Source organism: Lithobates pipiens, unplaced genomic scaffold (genome assembly GCF_037356315.1).
Source record: "Lithobates pipiens isolate NorthernLeopardFrog02 unplaced genomic scaffold, aLitPip1_a1.2 Scaffold_8, whole genome shotgun sequence".
Classification (NCBI taxonomy): Eukaryota; Metazoa; Chordata; class Amphibia; order Anura; family Ranidae; genus Lithobates; species Lithobates pipiens.
Genome location: NW_027507903.1, coordinates 588,949,336 through 588,975,526, shown reverse-complemented (window position 1 = coordinate 588,975,526; position 26,191 = coordinate 588,949,336). Strand labels below are relative to the sequence as shown.

The following is a 26,191-nucleotide window of genomic DNA, read 5'->3' as shown; positions in this document are numbered from 1 at the left end:
TAAGAGTTTCAATTTGTATGCAATCAGGCAGGCCCTTGCACCACATGGTTTTGGTAAATCTGAAACAAAAATCTGCAGAAAATCCGAGAAGGATCAGAGGGCCCTGGGGGCAGAGTGGGACAGTGGTCATCAGCCCTGTCCTCAGGGCCCTCTAACAGGCCAGGTTTGCAAGATAACTGAAATCCATCACAGGTGATGTCATTTGCTGCTCAGTGATTGCAGTGTTCTAGTCTGCATCTCCCCCAAGGTAATATATCAGGGATATGCAATTAGCGGACCTCCAGCTGCTGCAAAAGTACAAGTCCCATCATGCCTCTGCCTCTGGGTGACATGCTTGTGGTTGTCAGAGTCTTGATATGCCTCATGGGAGTTGTAGTTCTGCAACAGCTGGAGGTCCACTAATTGCATATCCCTGTAATATATAAAACCTGGCCTGTTGGTGGTCCCTGAGGACAGGGTTGATGACCACTGGAGTAGGAGATAGCTGGGCAGATGAGGGTAGGGAGTTCCAGAGGATAGCAGATGTAAGGATGGGAGGAGGTGATGAGAGAGATCAGGAGGTCTTTGAGAAGAGTGAAGAGGATGTGTATGGGTGTCAAGCCTGAATTTCAAATAAGTTCTTGCACGGGAGCAAAGTTGCTAATAAGTGAATATATTTATTTATTTCTGCAGCTCTTGGTCTCTCTTGCTAATCCTTTCTTCCTCTGTCCTCCACACACACACACAGGCCCCCTTTCTCCTGGGTTTACCTGAAGATGGCGACTCTGACGATGACGCAGGTTTGGAAGCCGAGCTCCTGGCCATCACAGGAGGGAACAAAGCAGCGAACAAACAAAAACCCAAAGGAAAGAGTGAGTGATCACGTTCCACATAATACTTACAACTAAAGAAAGCTGGCCATACATTATACAATTTTCTTGTTTCAATTTCCCTTCAACTTTTTAGTGCAAGGACCTGCCTGATTGCATACAAATTGAAAGTGTTCAGGTTTGACCTCCTCATTATATGGTTTTGGTAAATCTAAAAAAAAATATATAAAAATATAAATTAAAAAAAAAAAATGTGTATAATGTATGGCCAACCAAAGGGTAATGTCGATCAACAGTTTTTGACACTATAAGACCCCTTCCACACTGGGTTCCGTGTTCCCGGTGCTTGTTTTAGCAGGTTAAGCAGCGCTTTTGCGCCACTTTTTGCCAGCTAGCGGGGCACTTTTAGGCTGGGTTCACACTGCTGCGGGGGGAGATCCGGATGTGATTCGCACCGCAAATCACATCCGATCTCCGTAGCGATGCGAGTTCAGCCATACAGATAGTATGGCTGAATTCGCATCGCTCCCGCAGCAAACTCGCACGGGACCCTTTTTTTGGTCCACAACAGAATCGGATCGCATGGGGGTTCACACCATGCGATCCGATTCCTGTGCGAGTCGGCAGATCGCACTGCGATATGCGGACGGATCTGGGGGTGTCATTAACATATCATTGACACTCCCAGCCGTCCGCATAGGGCAGTGTGAACTGCCGGTGGGAGTAATGCGATGCGGGAAAACGCTGCGGATTTGCGGCGTTCCCGCATCGCAGCGGTGTGAACCTGGCCTTAACCTCAAAGAAGGGGGTTAAAAGTTCCTGTGTTGCGGCACTTCTGATGCACTTTTCAGGCGCTTTGGAGAGTTCGGTAAGAGGCGTTTTGGGAGTGTTATTAATATTACTCCCAACCTGCCCCAAAGATGCTGCTTGCGGGACTTTTCCGAATGTCCCGCAAGTGCACTTCTCCAGTGTGAGAGCACCCATTGCAGAGAATGGGAGGCAGTTTTCAGGCGCTATTTCTAGCGCTAAAATGCATGAAAATGGCCTCAGTGTGAAATGGGGCCTCAGGGCCCCATCATATGCAGCCACTGTGTCCCCGCCGTCCCCCCACCCGCTCGCTGTCTGACTGGCACTTACCCCATCTTGGTGGGGGGACAGGCAGCGGGTGATGGTGATGAGCTGTGGGACAGGTAGCGCAGGTCAGGCAATGGCTCCCGTGTCCTCCATGCATCTCTTCTTCGCTTCTGCTAGCTGGCCAATAAGATCGCCTGTGCCTTCAGCCAATCAGGTGACCGGTATTAGACCCGCGCCTCCTGATTGGCGGAGAGGCGGTTCAGTGTTTGAAAAGCAAATATTCATTTACTTTTATAACCTATTTAGGTGGACTGCGAGTGCAGTGCTCTGCGCTCCAAGTCACCTTTTTTGAAGCCTAGTAGAGCCTATCAATCTAATCAGGTGCTTCAAAACAAACGCCCCTACCGCTGGAATTCAAGCGCCCAGCGTCTAAAAAAAAGTGGCTGGATGCCTGAATAGGGGGGGGGGGGGGGGGGCTACAGTGGCCATGGATAGATTCATGCTATGCAATGCGTGAATCTATCCATTTGTCATATAGGGGACAGCGTGACAGAAGGGGCGGCACCCGTGCGCCCTTAATGAGCGGGCCGCCCCTGCCACCTTCTGTCTGGATTTGTCAGATTAGATTGGATATCGGCGGATGTCAGTGGACATCTGCCGCTCTATAGGGGTGAATGGATGGTCCCATCCGCCTGAAAAACAGACAAGACAGGCGGACCCGATTGGACAGCCTGTGTGAAAGGGGCCTAAATGACTGGAAATTGTGTGTTTTTGTAAATGTTGTTCAGTAAAGACCAAAATTTAGGTAAACATTTTTTGTCAAAAAAATCAGCACAATGAAGGGTACTTTGATCCAGTGAGAAGTGTACTCTGCGCTTGTGCCAGCTGTCCCAGTTGAAGTCCTCGATCTCACCCTTCCCCACACAGGACTTTGAATTTCAGCTAGGACATTTGGCACCAGCACAGGGGAAGATGGTTGTAAAGTCTAAGACCCTTTTCACACTGGGGCGTCGGGGCCGTCGTTTTTGCGGGGGGTTTTGATCACTAGCGGGGTGGTTTTAACCCCCGTTAGCGGCCGTTGAAACGGCCCGCAAAGTGGCGTTTCTGCAGCGGTGCCCGTTCAGTTCAATGGGCAGGAGTGGTGTATACAACGCTCCTTCACTGCTCTAAAGATGCGGCTTGCAGTACTTTTTTTTTTTTTTTTTTGCTTTTAGCACCCTACCAGCGCACCCTCCGGCTTTCGCACTGGAGAGATGGGAGAGAAGCTTTACAGGTGCTATGCAGCCACTATTTTTAGTGCTGTAGCGCATGTAAAGCACCTCTGCTGTGAAAGGGTTCTTAAGGTTTTTCACCTTAATGCATTAAGGTGAAAAACCTTCTGTGCTGCAGCATGTCCCCAACCCCTTCAGCCACCCTTCCCCTTTTTTCTTACCTGAGCCTGATCCGATCCAGAGATGTGCACGAGTGCAGCGGCTTCTATTGGCTCCCACTGCTGTCAATCACATCCTGTGACACGAGCTTGGGGCAGAGTCCCGCTGCATGTGTCAATGGATGCAGCAGTGGGGCTCGGGAGCGAACATGCAAAGAGGAGGGGCATGGAGCGCCAGCAGGGGACCACAGAAGAGGATCATTGCTGCTCTGTGCAAAACCATTGCACAGAGCAAGTTAGTATTGACATGTTGGTTATTTTAATGCAAAAAAAAAAACCTAAACTAAACTGAGGCTTTGAGTATGGTGGCTTATTTTTCGTTCATTTCTTTCTTTCTTTTTTCCTCCTACCATGTAGCTCCCCTCCCCATGGAACACATCGAACGAATGGCAGCTCTCTGCATGAAGGATATAGACGAGGGCGATGTTGATGATGACATTATGGATGATGATGAAGATTTATTGGTACGATCAGAGAAGTACAATTCTGGAATATGTGTCCAAAGTGCACACAGTGGCAGTAGCGCTTTTAGTGACCCTTTTAGTGACTTCAACAACAGTCCTAGAGATCCAAGTGATTTACTAGAAGGTTGATTTACCAAAGGCACTATTCACTTTGCAAGTGCGATTGCACCTACTAGGTAATAATCCCCTGAGCTTAAAGTGGTTCTCGGCCACAGCACTGGATCGAGATCAGACTCGGGTAAGTATTTAGGAGTGACTGGCGGGCACAAGTAAGTATTTAGGAGGAACTTGCTCCTTGCTGCAAAGACAGTTATAGCTGGGAGCAGTGGCCACTTGTTTGTATTTTTAATTATATTGGTCAGGCAACGCACTGAAGTTTTTGCCGTACTGCTGGGTGTTCAGTGCGCCAATGTATCTTTAACCACTTCCGGACCGCCCACCGCCAGTATACGTCGGCTGTTTGAAAGAGGTTATCGTTGTTATGGCAGCGGCTAGCTGCCATAACCCCGGTATCCTCTTCTTCAGTGAATGGTCCAGTTGAAGATAAAAGTGGTCTCTGTGGTGGATTGCCCCCACACGTCTCCATATCATTGCAAGGCGGAAGCGACGTCAAAGCGTTACTTCCACCCATAGCTCTTAAAGGGCCTTTTTTTTTTAATTGCACTTTAGTGTGAATATGAGATCTGAGGTCTTTTTCTATTACAAGGGCTTTTTACATTCCTTGAGATAGGAATAAAAGTGACACTTTAAAAAAAAAAACAGTGCAAAAATAAAAAGCAAAATAAAAAAGAATAAAAAAAAAAAAAATGTTTTTAAGCGTGCCCCGTCCCTCCGAGCTCGCGTGCAGAAGCGAACCGCATGCGTGAGTAGCGCCCGCATATGAAAACGGTGTTCAAACTACACGTGAGGTATCGCCACGATTGGTAGAGTGAGAGCAATAATTCTAGCCCTAGACCTCCTCTGTAACTTAAAACATGCAACCTGTAGAATTTTTTTAAACGTCGTCTATGAAGATTTTTAAGGGTAAAAGTTTGTCGCCATTCCACTAGCGGGCGCAACTTTGAAGTGTGACATGTTGGGTATGAATTTACTCTGCATAACATTTTCTTTCACATTATTAAAAAAAAAAATTGGGCTAACTTTACTGTTGTCTTATTTTTTTATTCAAAAAAGTGTATTTTGTTTTTCCATAAAAAGTGCACTTGTAAGACCGCTGCGCAAATAATACGGTCTGACAGAAAGTATTGCAACAACCTCCATTGTATTCTCTAGGGTGTTAGAAAAAAAAAGTTTAATGTTTGGGGGTTCTAGGTAATTTTCTAGCAAAAAAAAAATGTTTTTAACTTGAACAACAAATTGCAGACAGAGGCTCGATCCTTATGTGGTTAAGGAGGGGGTGGGCTCCTTCCAGGCTCACCTACCCTCTGCCTATCCATTAAAATGCTTACGCACGTATTTGCAAGTGTGTGCAGACTAAACCCCTGTTCTTAATGCATATTCTTAGACAGGTAAATTTGTTTATGTGGCTGGCTGGTTGGTTGGTAAGTTTGAGCTTGGAAATCTCTTTATATTTGTTTGACATACGTCGCCCTTCCAGTGCTCCTTGCTGCAAAGACCAGTTATAGGTGGGGGTAGTGGCCACTTGTTTGTAAGTTTTTAGGGGGAGCTTGTGGAGAGCTAAACACAGAATGTGTTTTTTTTTGTTTGTTTTTTTTTTACCTTTAATGCAGAGAATGCATTAAGTTAATAAAAACTTTAAACCCTTAGAACCACTTTAAGCTCAGGCTACCGATAGAGACAAAACAACCTTCTTGTAGGGCTGGGAAAAAAAATCGATTTAAATCTTGAATCGAGTTGAGAGGTCAAATAGATTCAAAATTTAAGCAAATCGATTTTTTTTAGATTTATTTATTTTTTTCACCACCGCGCCGGTCCTGAGGTGCTGCGGGCTAGGCCAAAGCTCAAGACCGGCGCAGTGTCCATAAAAAAAAAAAAAAAAAAAAAAAAACTTGATTTGAATCGTGAATCGAGTTATATATATTTTTTTTTTTTTTTTTTAAATCACAGATTTTTTTGATTTTTTTTTTTATTGATTTTTTTTAGAAAATCGCCCAGCTCTACCTTCTTGACAGCATTGTTGAGAAGCAGACCAACATGCCCAGCAAAAATTAAGTGGTTGGTTGTCTCTGCTTTTTATTGTAGTGATAAAAAAAAATATCTAATTACCCAGGTGATGGGGTTCGTTATCACAAAACGGAGCATTCTATATCACTATCTTATTATTATTTTACAGGCAGAGCTGGATGAAGTCTTGGGAGAGGAAAAGGAGGAACCTCCGATTGTATCGCCTCCTACAAAGGTACAACTACTTCTCTAAGCATAGTAAGGGCTCATGCAAATGGGCGTACAATAGCTCTGTACAGATCTGTAAAATATATATATATATATATATATATGTATGTATATGTATGGATCTGATCGGAGCACTAAGGGAACATTCACATTGTTCCATTTTGCTCCACAGCATTCAGCTGCATAAACCAAAACTAGAAAAATCTTTGTTCACTGTTTTGACTATAGACATATTTTATTCTGTACACATTAAAATGCTTTTGCTAAGGTTTACATGTGTATAGCATACATGGACCCTATTTGCCACCTCTACTGGTCTGGGATGATGTGTAAGTATCAATAGCCAGCGCAGCTGCCGCCTCTGATTATGCACTATTGATGTTTACATCTCCCCCTGAATAAGTCATTTCTGCATCGGCGGTGCACAAATAGAATGACTTCAGTCATTTAGAATCGGCCAAGGGCATTCTGAACATGTTCCCCTGCCACTTGACTGACTGTAATGGCTACACATTGTTGATATTTACATGTCGGCCCTGAGAGCAGCGACAACTAATAGGGTCTGTGTACGCATTAAATGTTGGCACAAGTCTTAGCCCCATTTCACGCAATAAGCCTGCTCGGATCCACCTGTCTGTTTTTCAGGTGGATCCGAGCGGGCCACCCATTGACTCCTATGGACAGTCGGATGATGTTAGCGGAGATGTGTGCAACGACGCCTGCCATCCTATCCGCTCAAGACAGACTTATGTTAGATCGGATGGGATCTAATGAAAAAGGACATGCTGTCTGTTTACGTCCGATCTCTCCATAGGAATCAGCGGGACTCTGACAGGTCCCTCCCCTGCTCAGTAGGCAGAGACAGACCTGTCATCCGCCGGCTCAGCAGAAATAAACAGCGATCTCCCGCTGAGCTAGTTCAGCCTGCTGAGCGGATCAGCCCCCTGTGAAAAAAGGGGCCTTACATGTATACGGACAACTTGCTGCCAGCAAGAGCTTGCATGAAACAATACACCCATGTGGGTAAGTCAGTGAGATTGATTTACGAAAACTGAAGAGTGCAAAATCCGGTTCAACTGTGCATGGTGGCCAATCGGCTTCTAACTTCAGCTTGTTCAAATAAGCTTTGAAAAAAAGAAAAACTGGAAGTTGATTGGTTTCTATGCACAGCTGCACTAGATTTTGCACTCTTTAGTTTCAGTAAATCAACCCCAATGTCTGGACTCTGTAGTAGAAATGTACACTGTATAAAATGTGGGGTCATTTTTTTTTTTTTTTTTTAACCATTGCAGTAAGGCAGTTTGAAACCTTTTCAATGCAATATTGAGACCTAGCAACAGGGTAGTGAATGCAGCAACCTCTCTGTCTTGGAGCAGATCTCAAAGACCCCCCCCCCCCTCCCCACCACTACCACCTCTAAGACCACCCTTCCTTCCCTAACTGAAAGTAGAACTCTAGTGTTGCCACCTCATCCCTTTAAACCCGAACACCTTTGAATTACACAGGTTCTGAGGCTAATTAAATGCAAATAAGGCACCAAGTGAGTTTAATTACCACCTTAATCAGCCACAGAACCTGTGTTAATATGTGATGAGGTGACACTGACAACCATAACGCCAATATATATATCTTTTTAACAAGGATCAGGCTTCTGATCACATGCAATACTTCTAAAAGGAAAGTATATCAGGGGTGTTAACGCTACTTTTTTGTTAGCCGGAGCAAATGATTGTTAGATTTAGTTAAATAAGGGTTTTGATTTCTTTTAAAAAGAGAACCAGTCATGGTTGGGCTTATGCTGGAATGTGAATATTCAAAATTATTATGACCCTACAGGCTTACATAATCAAGACTTAAATGTATTACTTTAACATTTATTTTCTTTGCCTGAGCATTTCGGCTTTGGCGTTTATTTTCTATCAGTGTCCTGCACGGTATGACACTTACTAAGGCTTGCTGAAAATCCAAGTGGCCCGGCTATTACAGCTGACCCTCTGGATTCAATGCTTTGAGAGCCACTGACCCAGAACAAGCATTCTGATCAGGAGGGTCAGAGTATGGTCAGAACTCCTTCTCTGTATACTTGTTCTGGGTCATTGATAGGGTTGTCCCGATACCACTTTTTTTAAGATTAGTACAAGTACCGATACTTTCTTTCAAGTACTCACCAATACTTTTTTTTTTTTCCCTGTCATGTGACTGTGGCACTAATATGCAGCACTGATGATGTGTGGATTGTGTCAGTTTTTTTTTTTTTTTTTTATAATTTTTTTTTTTGAGGGGGGTGGGGAGGAGTGGACAGTGTCAGTGTATTTTTATTTTATATTTTTGTTATTTTTACTTAACATTTTAAATATTTATTACAATTCCTTTTATTTTTAATTTTTTTTTTTTTTGTAGCCCTGTTGGGGGGCTTTGGCGAGAGGGAAAGGGACGAAGGACACAGATTCCCCAGTCCCTTTCTCAGCAGACTGAGCTGCACTGGAGATGAATGAACAGGAGACAGCAGCTCACGGAGGAGGACAGAAGCACTGAGGGGGGCTGGAGGAGCACAGAGGAGGACAAAGGGGGACTGGAGGAGGATACAGGGACAGTCAGGGGTGATCGGTGCGGTGGTGGAGGGAGTTACAAGCACCGATTTCCCCCTGTATAGATTTCAATATATCAGCTGAAAGCCACGGGGAGGGGGACATGGGAGAGGAGGAGAAGCAGTTGTTAGATGCGTTATTGAAATCTATACAGGGGATATCGGTGCTTGTAACTCCATGTCTCCATTCTTTATTTTGCTAGGAAATTGCGTTGAAATACACCCCTCAGCATTTATGGCCATGGTCATTTTGACTAAGGGCAGATGACTCATGTAGCATTTACTTCCTGGGATCCAGCTGCCCTTAGCTCAGGCATGCTGACAGGAGGGTGCTTGGCTGAGAAGCCCTCCTCCCCCCTCCTAAAGACTCCTTGAATGTATGACATTTGCCTAGGCGGGAAGTAACTGAAGAAATGTAAAAAGAAAAAAAAAGTTTCACACTTAAATATGATATACCGTATTTATCGGCATATAACACGCACCCCAAGTTTAGAAGTCAATTTTAAGGAAAAAAACTTGCATTTAAATGCCCATCAATGCAGCCTTATCAGTGTCCATCTGCATGCTTATCTGTGTAATTTGCAGCCTTCTCAGTGTCATTTGGAGCCTTGCATCCTTGTCAGTGTCATTTGGAGCCTTGCATCCTTGTCAGTGTCATTTGCAGCCTTGCAGCATCCATCTGCAGCCTCCTCAGTGTCATTTGCAGCCTTGCCCAGTTTGAAAATGGTGCCACCGAGATACACCTGCCAGTCCTGTGTATCTCGGCTCCTCGTGGAGGAGTGAGCGCCGCTGGTAGCTATACATAGCCGAGTGTGCTTGGCTATCCTCGGCTAGTTCCGCTCAGTCACGCCCAGTCCCGCCCTATGATGGACATAACACAGGGACTGGGCATGTCTGTGAGCGGAGCCAAGCGCCGCCCATATACATACATACATAGCCGAGTGTGCTAGGCTTGGATAGCTCCGCTCATTCACACCCAATCCCTGTGTTATGTCCATCATAGGGCGGGACTGGGCTTGACTAAGTGGAAATAGCCGAGAATAGCCAAGTACACTTGGCTATGTATAGATATCAGCGGCGCTCACAATCAGCGGGAGATCGGCGTATAACACGCACCCACGATTTTCCCCTGATTTTAAGGGGGGAAAAAGTGCGTGTTATACATTGATAAATACGGTACTGTCTATTAACTAAAGTTAACGCATGAGGATTAAAAATGGTGAATGTTGACTGAGAGAGTGAAGTTCCGCTTTAAGGAAAGGCCGCCCTCAGTGAATACTCAGGTCAGAATGGTCACTAGATTTCAGGAAAGTAGGTTGTTTAAATTTTTATGTAACTCTCAACCTTTTCAGCTAAATTTTAACTTCCAGCTCATGAGCCATCCTGTTGGCCATTTAGGCCAATGATAGTTTGAAAGTAAAAGAATACAAAATGTACCTACTAGAGCCCTGTCTAAAGAATATGTCTCTTTCACTAGCTTCAGTAAGTACTTGGGGTCCGAAGGTCGCGCAATACGTTCCAAAGAGCCATAGGCTGTACACCAAGAATGTACAGGGTTTGAGGTGTCTTAATTCTCATTTTAAAATCTCTTTTTTTTTTTTTTTTCCCCCAGAGCACTCCTTCCTCGGCAGGCGGTATCGAGGGTACTTTGACGGAGCGTCTGGCCATGTACAAAGAAGCTCTGGTCAATGCCAAGCAGTCAGGGGAAGGGACCAAAGCGAGACGATATGAGAGAGGGGTTAAGGTACTGTTATTGCTCTGACCAAATTATTGTTGTCTGTATTGTCTTTTTTTTTTTTCTCACTCTGTTAATACAACTGGTACCTTTAGTAAGGCCATATGTTGTTGCTGTTTTTTTTTTTCTGAAAATATGAAAAAAAATACGCTAAAACAAGTCTCTTTCAACCTTTTTACTCCAGGGAAACCAGTGTATCTCCAAAAATTTGAATTTCATCAAAAAGTTAATTTATTTTAGTAATTTAATTCAAAATGTGAAACTCCTATATTCTATAGATTCATTTCACAGTGAGTGATATATTTCAAGCATTTCTTTCTTTCTTTTTTTTTTTACTGCATAAATGGCGGTGTGGCATGGAGGAGATCAGCCTGTGGCACTGATGAGGTATTATGGAAGCCCAGGTTGCTTTCATAGCAGCCTTCAGCTTACCTGTATTGTTGGGTCTGGTGTCTCATTTTCCTCTTGACAATACCCCACAGATTCTCTATGGGGTTTAGGTTGGGCGAGTTTGCTGGCCAATCAAGCACAGTGATGCCATGATTATTAACCACTTGCCGACCGCCGCACGACGATGTACGTCCTATTTTTGAAGAGGGATATCTTGGTAACGGCAGCAGCTGCTGCCACAACCGAGATATCCATCTCTTCAGGCGGCGGTCGGCTGTACGATAACGGTGGTCTCCGGCGGATTCGCCGCAAGATCACCGCTATCGGCGGCGGGAGAAGTGCCACCCCCCCTCCCGCCGCCCTCCCGCACCTTCCGCCGCTTACCGGAGCCATCGGTAGCGGCGGAGGTGATCGGGTCCTTTTCGTTAGCTGGGCATAGAGACAAGTGAGGCTAAGATGGCCCCCACTCGTCTCTATACCATAGGAGGGCGGAAGCGACGTCAAAACGTCACTTCCGCCCATACCTCTTAAAGGTATATTTTTTTTAAATGTCAGATTTTCTTTATTTTTTATTTTTTTTTATTTTTTTTTATTTTTTTTGCATTTTAGCCTAAATATGAGATCTGAGGACTTTTTGACCCCCAGATCTCATATTTAAGAGGACCTGTCATGCTTTTTTCTATTACAAGGGATGTTTACATTCCTTGTAATAGGAATAAAAGTGATCCATTTTTTTTTTTTTTTAAACAGTGTAAAAATAAATAAAATCAATTAAAAAAAATAAGAAAAATAAAAATTTTAAAAACACCCCGTCACGATGAGCTTGCGCACAGAAGCGAGCGCATACGTGAGTAGCGCCCGCATATGAAAACGGTGGTCAAACCACACATGTGAGGTATCGCCGCGATCGGTAGAGCGAGAGCAATAATTCTAGGCCTAGACCTCCTCTGTAACGCAAAAAATGCAACCTGTAGAATTTTTTAAATGTCGGTTATGGAGATTTTTGAGGCTAAAAATTTGACGCCATTCCACGAGCGGGCGCAATTTTGAAGCGTGACATGTTGGGTATCAATTTACTCGGCGTACCATTATCTTTCACAATATAAAAAAAAAATTGGGCTAATTTTACTGTTGTCTTATTTTATTATTCAAAAAAGTGCATTTTTTCCAAAAAAAGTGCGCTTGTAAGACCGCTGCGCAAATACGGTGTGAAAAAAAGTATTTCAATGACCGCCATTTTATTCTCTAGGGTGTTAGAAAAAAAACAATATAAAATGTTTGGGGGTTCTAAGTAATTTTCTAGCAAAAAAAAACAGTTTTAAACATGTAAACACCAAGTCTAAAAAAGAGGCTTGGTCCTTAAGTGGTTAAACCAGGTATTGGTACATCTGGCACTGTGGGCAGGTACCAAGTCCTGCTGGAAAATGAAATCAGCATCTCCATGAAGCTGGTCAGCAGAGGGATGTATGAAGTGCTCTAGAATTTCCTGGTAGAGGGCTGCTCTGACTTTGGACTTGATAAAACACAGCAGACCAACACCAGCAGATGACTGTGGAAACCTTACACTGGACCTCATGCAACTTGGATTCTGTGCCTCTCCACTCTTCCACCAGATACTGGGACCTTGATTTCCAAATGAAATGCAATATTTACTTTAATCCGAAAAGAGGACTATGGACCACTGAGCAACAGTCTAGTCCTTTTTTTCCTTAGCCCAGGTTAGATGCTTCTGATGTTAAACGTCTCTGGTTAAGGAGTGGCTTGACATAAGTAATGCAACAGTTGTAGCCCATGTCCTGGATAAATCTTTGTGTGGTGGCTCTTGAAGCACTGACACCAGCCATAGTCCACTCCTTGTAAATCTCCCCCAAATTCTCGAATGGCCTTTGCTTCACAATATTCTGAAGGCTGCGGTTATCCCTGTTGCTTGTGCATCTTTTTCTACCGCACAGATGCCTTCCACTCAACTTTCCATTGATATGCTTGGATACAGCCCTCTGTGAACAGCCATCTTCTTTAGGAATGACCTTTTGTGCCCTGCCCTCCTTGCGGTGGGTGTCAATGACTGTCTTCTGGGCAACTGTCAAGTCAGCAGTCTTCCCCCATGATTGTGTAACCTGCTGAACCCGACTGAGAGACTATTTAAAGGCTCAGGGAACCTTTACAAGTGTTTGAGTTAATTAGCTGATTGGAGTGGGACACCATGAGTCTACAATATTCAACTTTTTCACAATATTCTAATTTTATGAGATACTGACTTTGGGGTTTTCACTAGCTGTCGGCCATAATCGTCAACATTTAGGCCTCATGCACACGAGACGCTGTTAAACGCGTGTTCAGATGCAGTTGGACACTTTTTTCTCAACTGCCCCTGAACTCATTCAATGTTATCCTATGTGTCCATGCACACAGTCTAGTTTTTTGCCGCTTTTATGCAGTTGCGTTTAACCTCGTTTTTCCAGAAGCAAAAAAATGGGTTCAGACGCAAAAATTTTCACGTTTCAGATGCTAAACGCAGCACCCGCGTTTAGTCGTGTTTGCGTTTATAAGCGTTTTTACAAATATAACTTTATTCAACTCCAACCAAAAGGGCACACAGGGCCCACAATACATAATAAACAAAGTACATCAAGGCATAAGGCAGAAGGAGAGACGTAACATAAGTATCCTAAATATAAATATTCCTTCTTACAGCTCCATAAACAAAGTGAGACCAACCGACCATGGTCATCTCAGCCCTCTGCCCGCCTACATCACCTATAACCCGTAGAGGGAGGGCCCAGCGTGCCCAATTTTCACTTTTTACCAGTAATAAAGAAAAAAGATAGAAGGGAAAGAAAAAGAAAGAGGGAGAAAAAAAAAAAAAAAAAAAATAAGAAGAGACATGGAAGAGATATGGGAGTACTCCATGACGGAGATATCTTGCTAGGACGCCAACAGTCGACGACCCTCCAACGAGAATCGAAAGACACACCAAGCGTCCCATGTCTGTTTAAAAGTTTCTTGTTTGTTCAAAGAGGTTAGAATCAAATCCTCCATCTTCCTGATCTCTTCAATTCTTCTAACCCAATGTGAAACCGACGGAGGGGTACGCTGCTTCCAATAAAGAGGAATACATGATTTCGCCGCGTTTACCAAATGCCGCAAAAGCGACTTTTTATAGCATTTTATTGGAATCTGTGAGTGGTGGAGGAGGAAAAAGGCTGGTCCGTCCGGGATAGGATAATCAATAAGTACTTGTATTATGCGACGGACCTCTGTCCAGAAGTTCGTCAAACCCGGACAGGACCAGAAAACATGAAGCAGTGTACCCTCCTCAACTTCGCATCGCCAGCATCTGTCCGAAACAGATGGGAAACACCTGTGCAATTTAACCGGTGTCATATACCACCTAGTTAAAAGTTTAAAATTCGACTCCTGTATCTTTGTACACGACGAAGTCGTAAGAGCTAAGTTAATAATGCGCTGACTCTGCGAGGGAGAGAACGAACAACCAAGATCCCTTTCCCATTTAAACAAACAGGACAGGTGAGGGTGATCCAGGTGTCCGTTCAGAAGATTGTAAGTCCGAGAAAGGACGTGAGCCAGCGGGCCCTCTTCCCTACATAAGGTCTCAAACTCCGTCATGGGGCCCGCAAAAACCTGAGGATCGGGAATAGAGCGCAGAAAATGATTTAAGCGTACCGCTTTCCAGAAAGAAAGACAGAACAGACCTGTCTGGTCAGTCAAATCGGCAATAGATGGCCATTTCCCATCGATTACAAATCTGGACGCATGGTCTACATGTAGCTCACTTAGTGATTTATAATCTCCTGGGTAGATCCCTGGTTCAAAATGCGGGTTACCTAGGATCGGGTACAAGGGGGAAGACAATGACGTGATTTTGTTCTGAGAGGCGATCCTATATCCCACTCTTAGAGAGACCCCTATGGTAGGATGCGATCTCAGTTCCACTGGCAGCGCCTGGAAGCACCACATGGCACTTCTCAGCGGAATGCGAGATTGAGATTGCTCCACTTGCACCCATAATTTGGTAGCACTGTTGCGATTCCAATCCAAAATCCTTCCAAGATGGGAGGCCACATAATAACGCTGTATATCAGGTAACGCCAACCCTCCCTGTTGTTTAGAGAGCGTCAGCTGTGGCCACCGAAGTCTGGGTTTCTTGTGCGCCCAAACAAATTGCATAATCACGGATTGTACCTGTTTAAAAAATGAAGAAGGGATCTTAATGGGAAGGGCCTGAAAAAGGTAATTAAATTTAGGAAGTATATTCATTTTTACCAAATTACATCTCCCAAACCAGGAGTGGAGCCCAGAGTGCCACTTTTGAAGCAAAATACGTGTTCTAATAAACAAAGGAGGGAAGTTCAACTTAAACGTATTCGCGACGTCCGGTGGGACATAAGTGCCCAGATATTTAAGTGCGGTGGTCGTCCATCTAAAACGGAAATTCAATTGCACATCCCGAAGTAGCCCTGGGGGGACAGCCACCCCCATGGACTCCGATTTTGAAAAATTAATTTTCAAATGCGACATCTGCCCATATGTCTGGAATTCCCGAAGAAGATTCGGCAAAGAAGTTCTTGGGTTTGTCAAAGAAAACATCATATCATCTGCGTAAGCAGAGATCTTACATTCATTCCCACCCATGCGCAAACCTGTGATATCTGGGTTACGCCGGACCGACGCCAGAAAAGGTTCCAGGGATAATGCAAATAAAAGGGGCGATAGCGGGCAACCTTGTCTGGTCCCATTACCAATATTAATAGAAGAAGAGAGCACCCCATTTACCTTAATTTGCGCAGAGGGTCTTGAATATATTTTACTAATCCAAGTTAGCATCCGTTCACCTAATCCTACATGACGGAGAACCGAAAACATAAAAGGCCAGTGGACCCTATCAAAGGCTTTCTCCGCGTCTGTGTTCACAAAGACACACGGAGTGTTCGACACCTGAGCCTTATGTATCAGGGCCAGGACCTTGATGGTATTGTCCCTCGCCTCTCTAGAGGGAATGAAGCCTACTTGGTCTGCATGAATGAGAGATTGCAGATAGTGAGCTAAACGCATAGCAAGAATTTTAGAGAATAATTTTAAGTCCAGGTTAAGCAAGGAAATAGGCCTGTAGCTTCCGCACAGGCCTGGATCCTTATCTTCCTTGGGAATCAAGGAAATATGTGCCCTAAGGGTATCAAAAGCAAAGTCTCTTTCGGAACTCAGAGCATTAAACAAGTCAACCAATCGTGGGCCGAGGATGGGGAGAAAGACTTTATAATATTGCGCGGTGTATCCATCCGGGCCCGGCGCTTTACCCAGTTTCAGAGAGCCTACCACCCCCTGTACCTCCTGCAGGGTAATTGGTTCTTCTAGTAGTTCCCGATCCTCCGGCGACAAAGAGGGCAAGCCAGCTCCAACCACATACCTGTCTATCTCCTCCTTCCCCGTCCCCGTATTTGGGAGATTATAAAGCTCAGAGTAAAACCTCCCAAAGGTCTCAGATATCTGCTTCGGCGTCAAGACCAACTTGCCGGTAGCATCTGAAATCTGTGATATAAAAGCAGCCGACTTCAAGTCCTTAACCGACTTGGCCAGAAGTTTCCCGCACTTATCTCCAGATTCGTATGTTAATTTGCGACAGAACTGGAGTGCAGCCTTCGCTCTATAATGAAGAAGATCATTAATCTGGGAGCGAAGCGACCCAAGTTCAATCTCTAAAGGTCGTGAGGGGGCATGTTTATGTCGTGCTTCGACTCGGGCCAGCTCCTGAAACAGGCCATGCAACTGTTCGTTTCGCGCACGTTTAATACGTGTCCCGTGTTTAATCAACACCCCACGCAGAACAACTTTATGAGCTTCCCAGATCATACCCGGATCAGAACCCTCCAGTTCATTCTCCTGAAAATAGAGTTCCATTGCTCTAGTCACATCTACGAGGACATCTGGTATCTGAAGGAGACTCTCATTCAGTCGCCAGAATAATGACCTGGATGAGGGATTTCCCGAAAGCACATAGGTGATCACAACAGGTGCATGGTCCGACCAGGTAATATGGCCAATAGCAGAAGAGCTCACTAAATGTAGATGATCATGGGGAATCAAAAAGAAGTCTATCCGTGAGTAGGATTTATGGGGGGAGGAGTAAAACGAATAATCTCTCTCTCCAGAATGTTGAAGTCGCCAAACGTCCATTAGCTGGGCCGACTGTAGGCATTTAGTCACCCGTTTCCTAGCTGAGACTGGGATTGAAGAAGAGGAGGTAGAGGAGTCCAAAACTGGAGAAAGAGGGATATTAAAGTCCCCTCCCAGAATCAGTTGGCCCTCTTGGAAGTCAGCTAGACTACGCATGGTACACTGTATGAAAACATCCTGATGGTCATTAGGAGCATATACCGTAGCAAGAGTGAAAAGAGACTGCCCAACCTGGCCCTTGAGAAAGAGAAAACGCCCCTCCGGATCCGCCATTAGGTCCCGATAAGCCCATGTCCTTTTATTAGATATCAAAATAGAGACCCCTTTAGTTTTAGAATGGGAGTTAGTCGAGTGATATACATGAGGAAAGCCACGGGACTTCAAGATCGGCAGACTAGAGGTTTTAAAATGGGTCTCTTGAATAAACGCAATATCTACGGAGTTAGTCTTCAATTCTCGTTGCAAGATCCGTCGCTTCTCCGGGGAATTCAGTCCCTTGGCATTTAGCGAAAGGAACTTAATAAGATCCGCCATCCGTCCCTACCATGTCAAAGGAGCAATATAAAGAAACATAGAAAAAAGAAGGGGAAAAAAAAAAAAAAAAAAAAAAAAGGGGGGGGGGTAGGAGGACCTTACCGTCCACGCTCAAGGCGCGACGGAGACGAGCCTCCACTTAAACTAAGAATAAAGCACAAAAACGTGCTTTGGCACTTACCTACCCTAACTGGGCCAGAAGCGCCGGCCTATTCGGGGGTGTGGACAGACAGGGCAGAGAGCGAGGTCCCGGAGCTCGGTTCCCCTCACTCGACATACTGTAATAACCTACCACTATCAGTATATACACCTAAAAGAAAAAAAAAAAAAAAAAGCTCAAACAAGAATAAAATAAGAAAAGCTACACATAAATGCAAAGGAAAACCATAACCACATCAAAACAAAGAGCCACCCGCAGCTCCGGTGGACCATTCCGTGTCCTCCTAATCTAGGGTAGACACCAGAATGAACCCATCGGAGCAATCCCCACCAGACCAGAACGGGATCCCCCCAACCACCCTGTCATCCACCCTCCCAAGTCACCTAAAAAAGATAACCCCCTCACTTCTCCATAAAATCAACCAAGGTATCATTTTCTTTCCTTGATGGAGGACTTCCCTGCAATAAGTATTGCTAGAGGAGGGGGGGGGGGGAGGGGAGGGGTAAAAAAAAAAAAAAAAAAAAAAAAAAAAGGCCCCCATCCTCCTCCACCCCCCCTACCCAGCACATATCAATCTCAAATTCTATTGTTAACCCATAAACATTTCCCGTTTAATATCCCAAGGTATCTTGCAATATCTCTGGCAAGGGTCACCCAAAGGGACCCAAGGGAGCAACCCCCAGGGCAACATTCAACAGTCGTCCAATGGCTCCTCCCAATGGGTCACCCCCCACAGATGACAAGTGGCAGACCTAATAAGGGATATTCATTGACCTTGTTTTTTCCGAGAAATATTTATCGAAGAATTCCAGATATTTCAGATATTTTCAGAATATGATATAAACTATAATCTATACTGCCCACCAAATTAGCCACCCCCCTCCCCCCATCCATTATCTCACATTATCCCATACCCAAGAGGCTCCCCAAGAGGCTCCGGCCGCATCCCTATAACCGGGAGCGATCAACAGGGCCACACTCACTGGGCAAAAATGGCACGGGAGAAACGGCAACCAAGTGCCAGTACACGGTGGGAACCTGAACAGTCCAGGGCCAACAGGACAGGGGGGGGAGGGAGAAGCAACCCGGGGGCTACTAAGAAAACCATCAGTTAGGATGAAGGGGTTAGAGGTTAGTGATTAATCCATCAACAGGGGGACAAGGGGGGGGTGGGCACCCATCCGTCTACTCGCGTTGGGGATCTCTAGATGTCACTCTCCGTCACTCGCCTAACTACGGACGGTGATGGGGCAGAGGACCCTGATGTTGACGGGCTCCCGATCTACCTGTGGGTCGTGGAAGGTGTAGCAACCAGTCCGGTACCGAGCACGGTACTTCTCCAAAATAATCAAACAGCGCTGGCAGATCCGCAGGAGTCTGCAGTTTAAACGCAGACGACTCCTTCCGAAAAGTCACCGACAATGGATATCCCCAGCGATAGGAAAAACCCCCCCGCTTCGCTATATCCAACAATGGTCTGAGCAAGGCTCTTCGACGCAGTGTAGCCCTGGAGAGATCTGGGAGAAGCTGGATCTGTACACCATTGAACTCCAATGCGCCATGTTCCCAGGCACATCGGAGGGTCATTTCCCTCTGCACATAACGATGAAAGCAGCAGATCACATCTCGCGGTCTCGTAGGCTCCACTGACTTTGGACCCCATGTCCTATGTACCCTGTCTAATTCAAAGTCCATATCAGGGTCTGCTACTACTTCACGTAAAATAGACCTTACCACTTCTCCGAGGTTGTCAGTTCCATGCGACTCTGGGATGCCACGCAGCCTGATGTTAGAGCGGCGGCTCCGATCCTCTGCTTCTTCCAATTGAAGATGTAGGGCAGTCACCTCTTCCTGGTGTTGGTCTCTCGAACGTTCTAATGACAGCACCCGGTTCTCGAGTGCTGTAACGGACGATTCGCCTGCACTCATCCGTTCGGATAGGCCACCTACTTCTTCCCGCATCACTTGAATATCCCGCCGGTGAGTCTCCTCCACACGTAGGATCAATGCCTCTATGTCCGTTCGTGTTGGGAGTGCTTGTAAAAGCGCTCGGATATCACTGTCCACAATCACGGCGGAGTCCCTGGGAGACATCTCTCCAGGCGATGCGGCTGTTTCACTGGTCTCGCTAGCGGCGCTCGCGGGAGCGCTCGTGTTGGATGTAGGACTGGCCAGGCTTACCGGATCTTCCCGCGGCGGGGAGACCCTCGCAATTCTGCCGCCCGAACCACGTGGAGTTGCGGTCTCGTAACCCGAAGGAGCAGGCGGAATCTGCTCAAAGAAGCGGCGGATTTCCAGCGGGTTTTTAGCCGTCCCTTGGGTATTGGCTCGTGTTCTGTGCCGCTTGGAAGGCGACATGCCCGTATAGCAGTATGACAGTATAGCAATGTAGGTAGGTGAGGATAATGAAATATAGTCGAGGAGGGGATCAAGCCCGGGAGCTCTGCAAGATCACGTCCTCACACCGCCATGTCCAGGCCACGCCCCCTATAAGCGTTTTTAAAGGAGCCCAATTTTTTTGGACCTGAAAACTCAGAAATATGATCTGAGAATGACATTTTGTGACCCGACTTTGGGGGCCCATATCTTGGGGCCACTTATTGCCAGGAACCCCGGTATGCAGACACTGCGGAACTAGCACTACAAGATATCCAAATTTGAGGTTCCTATCACCAAGTGACCCCGAGATAGGGGGCCCCAAAGTCGGGTCGCAAAATGTCATGCACTTTTCTGCATCAGAGATACATGGCCTCAAAGTCAACTGTGACCATCTGCGGCAATGTAATTTGGTCATTAGGGTTGGGTGTTTTGGTAAGTGGTTATCCGTTAGGGTTAGGGTTATTGTTTAGGATTAAGGGATTAAGGGTTGGATTAGGGTTAGGGTTGTTTAGGGTTAGTGTTAGGGGTTAGGGTTAGTGTTGGGGGTTAGGGTTAGTGTTAGGGTTATTGGTTAGGGGTAGGGTTAGTGGTTAGGGTTAGGATGAATAGTTAGGGTTAGGATTCTGGATATTTTAATAAGGCGTTAAAAAATATACTACCATATACAGCAGCAAAGAATTAAAATATATTAATCAATACATGTTTCACGATAAAAATATATTAAAAAATTGGCCAAATAAATTTAAAACAATTATAAAAAATCTAATTAACATAGATTTGCTTTTAAATAAAACAGTTTGAAACTAGAAAAAATGAATAAAAAAAATATTAAGATTAAAAAAAACAAAAAACTATTTTAATATTGTTTTATATTAGAAATAATGAAAACATTTTTTTTTCTCTTTTTTTTTTATTTATTTTTTTTTTTTTTTATTAAAGCCAGAAATAATGAAAACATTTTAAAAATTGCCACAAGAAAATTTTAGATATTTAAAAAAATTGGATCATTTGCTATAAATAGACCATTTTTTTTTTTTTAAATAAAGGACAGAGAAAAAAATTAATCTGTACATGTATAGATAAATATATTTTATAAATATATACACATACCTGATCGTTACCAACAGACGTTCCTCTGGTGACGCACTGTTTCTCATATTGGTGTCCATGAATGTCAGACCAGGTCGTACTTTTTCTAAGAGCAGATCAAATGTGACAATGGACATCCGGCTAAAATTAAAAAACTTGTCGGGGGAGGTACGCAGCTGCACATACATGTTTGTGGAATATCCAACAGACATTCGCTGTCCCATCAACGGATGGGTCCTATATCGACGAGCTCTGACTCTGGACCTCTCACGAAATTTGCGACGTGGTTGCTGTCTCATCAAGAGCAACATCAGGAGCATTTCCTGACATATATTCAATATGGGATCCATTTCAAAATATATACCACAGAAAGAGAGGCAAATGCAAGTGTACAACTGCTCTCTATGCTGCTGCTGCTCACTCTGATCAAAATAGCAGAAATTGTTAAAAAAAAAAAAAAAAAACATGCTTTGAGAGCTTGGGGAGGGTCTACATGATGTTATCTTTATAAAACGCGACATGCAAATGCGGCAAAACGCGCATTTCAGCTTTTTTTGAGCAGAGTTTTCACCTGCGTCTTGTGTGCATGAGGCCTAAAAAGAAAGAAATGCTTGAAATGTATCATTCTGTGTGTAATGAATCTATATAATATGAGTTTCACTTTTTGAATTTAATTACTGAAATAGATTAACTTTGTGATGATATTCTAATTTTTTTGAGATGCACCTGTACATTCCAACTCCACGGAACCCTTCCTAAAATCTGTATATCTACTGTTCATGGTACGTTATTGTTATCTGTTGAGTGTGTGGGCAAGTGTGTACAGGACCTAAAACATCCTTTCTTAACGTTTCTACCCTAGAGAAACCCCAATATAATTTTCAAGTCTTGGAACCTCTGCAAAAATTGATTCACTGGTGGTCAGTGGGATGAATGCCTCTTACATTGGTGGTTAGGTAAAAGAAATTGGTGTCATACCACTGGTTCTGCTCAGTGGGATTGTTGAGCCACCATATGATAGGTTCCTTGAGCTGTGGCTGATTGACCTAACAACATTCCTCTCAAGGAATCCCAGTTAAGAATTTCTGGTCTAAAATGTCTTTGCATTCTGTGGCACTTATTAGTATCTTTTACTGAAAACACATGAACTCAATAAATTGGAGGGGTGCTTGGCCATATAGTGGTATATTTTGAACACGCACAACACATCTGAGGTCAGGTCCAGGTTGTGATTGCTACTAGGGCTGCACCGATACCGAGTATTTCAGGAGTACTTGTACTACGTAAATTGCTCCTGATACCTGAAACCAATCCTCTGCGGTGTGATTTGCGTCCATGCAAAATTTATTGGTGCAAATCGCAATGCAAAGAATCGCATAAGTTTGAACAGGAATGCGGTGCGATTCCTTCCTGAAATGCATGCGGTTTCCCACGCCGCTGCTGTGTGAACCCAGACTGAAATCTCTGCCATAATTTTTCATTTGAGAAAGTGATGTCCTACCATTACCTCCACCCCCCCCCCCCCTTTTTTTTTTTTTTTTTGATACTATAATTGAATTGACCACCGTTAGATAAATATAATAAAGATCTAAAAATGAACATTTCAAGCAAAATTCTGCTGGTGTATGGCCAACCTAAGGCAGAACTAAAACTGTATCTGAGCATGGCATATTTATTTCTGTTTTAATATTCAAACAAACTTACCCATCCATGTGTCTTTGCTTTATTTTGTTGAGAAATCACTTTAAAAAAAAAGCCCCATAGCATTTCTAGCCATGGTCATCTTGAGTGAGGGCAGTTGATTCATGTAGTGTTTACTTCCTGGAGTCCATCTGGCACTAGCTCAGGCATGAAGGCAAAAAAAGTATAAAAGAAGAAAATATAACATACTTTTTTTTTGCTATTTACTAATGCTAGCAACATAAGAAAATACAAATAGTTAATGTTGATTGGGAGGGTGAAATTCTGCTTCAACCGCTTCCCGACCACCTCATGCCAATATAAGTCGGCAGAAGGGCATGTACAGGCAGAATCACATACCTGTACGTTGCCCTCTAAGAGGCGGCGAGGGGCGTGCGTGCGCACCCATGGGAAGCTCCGTGAGTCTGGTCGTGGGTCCCGGGACTTGATCACCGCAGGGATACCCGCGATCGCCTCACGGAGAGGAAGAACGGGGAGATGCTACAGTAAACAAGCATTTCCCTGTTCTGCCTAGCAACAGTGACTCTGATCTCTGATCCCTGTGATTGGAGCAGAGATCTGTGATCTATAAAACACAGCCAGGTCCCCCACAGTTAGCAACACGCCCCTAGGACACACTTAACCCCTACATTGCCACCTAGTGGTTAACCCCTTCCCTGCCAGTGTCATTTACACAGGAATCGGTGCATTTGTATAGCACTTATTGCTGTATTAATTACAAAAATGTCCAATGTGTCCACCATTATGTCGCAGTCATGATAAAAATTGCTGATCGCCGCCATTTAAAAAAAAAAAAAATTCATAAAAATGCCATAAAACGATCTCCTATTTTGTAAACGCTATAACTTTTGCGTAAACCAATCAATAATCGCTTATTGCAATTTTTTTACCAAAAATATGTAGAAGAATACGTATCGGCCTAAACTGAGGAAAAAAAATGCCTTTTTATATATTTTTGGGGGATATTTATTATAGCAAAAAGTAAAAAATTATGTGTTTTTTTTTTTTTTTTTTTTTTTTTTTTTTTTTCAAAATGGTTGCAATTTTTTTGTTTTATAGTGCAAAAAATAAAAACCGCAGGGGTGATCAAATACCACCAAAAGAAAGCTCTATTTGTGGGGGAAGAAAAGGGCATCAATTTTGTTTGGGAGCCACGTTGCATGACCGCGCAATTGTCAGTTAAAGCGACGCAGTGCCGAATCGCAAAAAGTGCTCTGGTCAGGAAGGGGGTAACGTCTTCCGGGGCTGAAGTGGTTAAAGTGTTCAAAAAAAATTAAAAGGTACATTAACACTGTACACGCTCCCCATTCCACTGGTTCTCCCAGTACCTCCTGAGGATGCTGAACTGTCCGTGCCAATGCAGCCGGTCCAGCGGTCAGGGGATTTGAAATCCTCTCGCTTAAATATCAGAGTGGCGCTAGCAATAATAATTAAGAATTCTAAAAAAAATTGTTTTTTAAAACCTTGAACATAAATATGCATAAATAGCCCAGAGGGCTATCGTAGAAGATTCCAAATAGGTGATACAGGAAAGTTGAAGGTTGAGCTCACGTGTGACACTTTACCACACGTGAATCACAATCAGAATAACACTCAGTGAACATATAATCCCATGTGCAGCTGACCACCAGAGATACCGCCACCTTAGATGAAACAAATGCCTGCTTACCAGCAGTACTGGACCTCTTCTTTTTTTTTTTTTTTTTTTTTTTTTTTACAAATGATTACCCCGCCAGAGCCTTTAAGCTGTGTTCCTGCAGACTCTCAATGGGCCATAGAAGGATTCATCTAGCTGGAGTGTCCGTAATGTCGGGCTCAAAAACAAAAATTGCTCCACAGTGTAAAATCCAATAAACTTTATTTAAGATTAATGAAGATGCCCTCCCATTATAGTGAATAAAAGCATGCTATAAATCTCGCCAGATGGCATAAAAACCAAACGCCCACACTTCCAGGACTTGTGGGAAGCAATGATGTCAGCGTGTCGTCCACCCTATGCGTTTCGTCACAACTTGCCATTGTCCTGGGGCACATGCGACATGCTGCGCCATCGTCTCATATAACAAAAATATAAAGTCAAGCCTCAATCTGAATCCCGAGTGCTCAGCTGGATGGCAACCAAGTCTTGTTCAGCTTGAAAACCCATTTCCTTGTAGATTTGATCACTTATTATACTCTACATAAAACCTGTCCGGATACGTTGCACCCCTATGCCGGGGGTTCCATTGTTGCACTTATCTCCATCATGGTCACCTAATGAAGAATTCCCAGATCTCTGATAGTGGTGTGTGCCAATATTTTCAAATTTAACTTTTTTTTTTTTTGTCCTTAATGGCATTTCTGTTATACTTTACAAGGATTTTCAAATAAAAGGAAAAATAAATGGAAAAAAAACATGTCCGGATAATATAATATACACATCATCACAGAGGGTACTATATTTAATTTCTATCCAATTCTCGGATGGATGCTGACTATAAAGCAGAGGTGCCTAACCTTTTGAAGAGCGAGGGCCACCTAAGCGACTTGGTAACCGGTCGCGGGCCACAATGAGCGGAGCAGGTGCATGGCAGCCCACTCTATTCTATAGAGCCCATTCTACTTTTTTTTTTTTTTTTTTGCGGATCGCATTTGTAAACGGACACAAATCCATTTAAGTCTTCTACTCCTTAGAGGTGAATGGGTCGGACTGACCGCGTGAAAGGGGCTTATGGCTCAGTGGAGGTAACCCCCAGGTGCACTGCTCTGCACCTGCGGATCAGTTTGAAAGCAGCCCAGTAACCACTGCAGAACAGATCTGCCCATATATACACTGTGATATTAGTAATAAACTTACTATTAATAACAATATTCTATTCCATCACAGAGCAGGAGGTCACGGGCCACATCAGAGGGCTCCGCGGGCCACATGTGGCCCCCGGGTCACTGGTTGGGCACCCCTGCTGTAAAGCATATCTCACAACTATCTATAGCCTATGGGACTTTTATCGAGTCACAACACCAAGGTAAAATAAGAAAATTTATTGCATAAATTTGCATACATATATTATAAAACACATATCGTTCTACATGTATACCAACAATGTAAAAACGTCAAATGGCATTCAAAACTCCTCAAGTTTGAAAAAGACCTGACATCAACACATGACAACTGAGCTGATGCTGTCCATCAATCAAGATGGTCTGTCCTTAAACTCTCTACGCGTTTCGTGAGATAAAAACTTGCTTCCTCAGGAGAAGCGCACAGGGCTATCTGAAGATAGAAAGCACATGAGAGGTTAAAAGGTTTAAAAGAA

At 44.0% G+C, this 26,191-nt stretch overlaps 1 protein-coding gene across 2 annotated transcripts in view; it reads left to right on the top strand.

Annotated features, from left to right (window-relative positions):
• The window catches only part of CC2D1A (coiled-coil and C2 domain containing 1A), a 99,654-nt gene that overhangs the window by 6,603 nt on the left and 66,860 nt on the right, over positions 1–26,191 (top strand). For both annotated transcript variants that reach the window (XM_077470449.1, XM_077470448.1), the window contains exons 2-5: positions 728–851; positions 3,670–3,776; positions 6,070–6,135; positions 10,328–10,459. In XM_077470449.1, the coding sequence (XP_077326575.1) occupies positions 728–851; positions 3,670–3,776; positions 6,070–6,135; positions 10,328–10,459 (429 nt within the window). The remainder of the gene's footprint in view (positions 1–727; positions 852–3,669; positions 3,777–6,069; positions 6,136–10,327; positions 10,460–26,191) is intronic.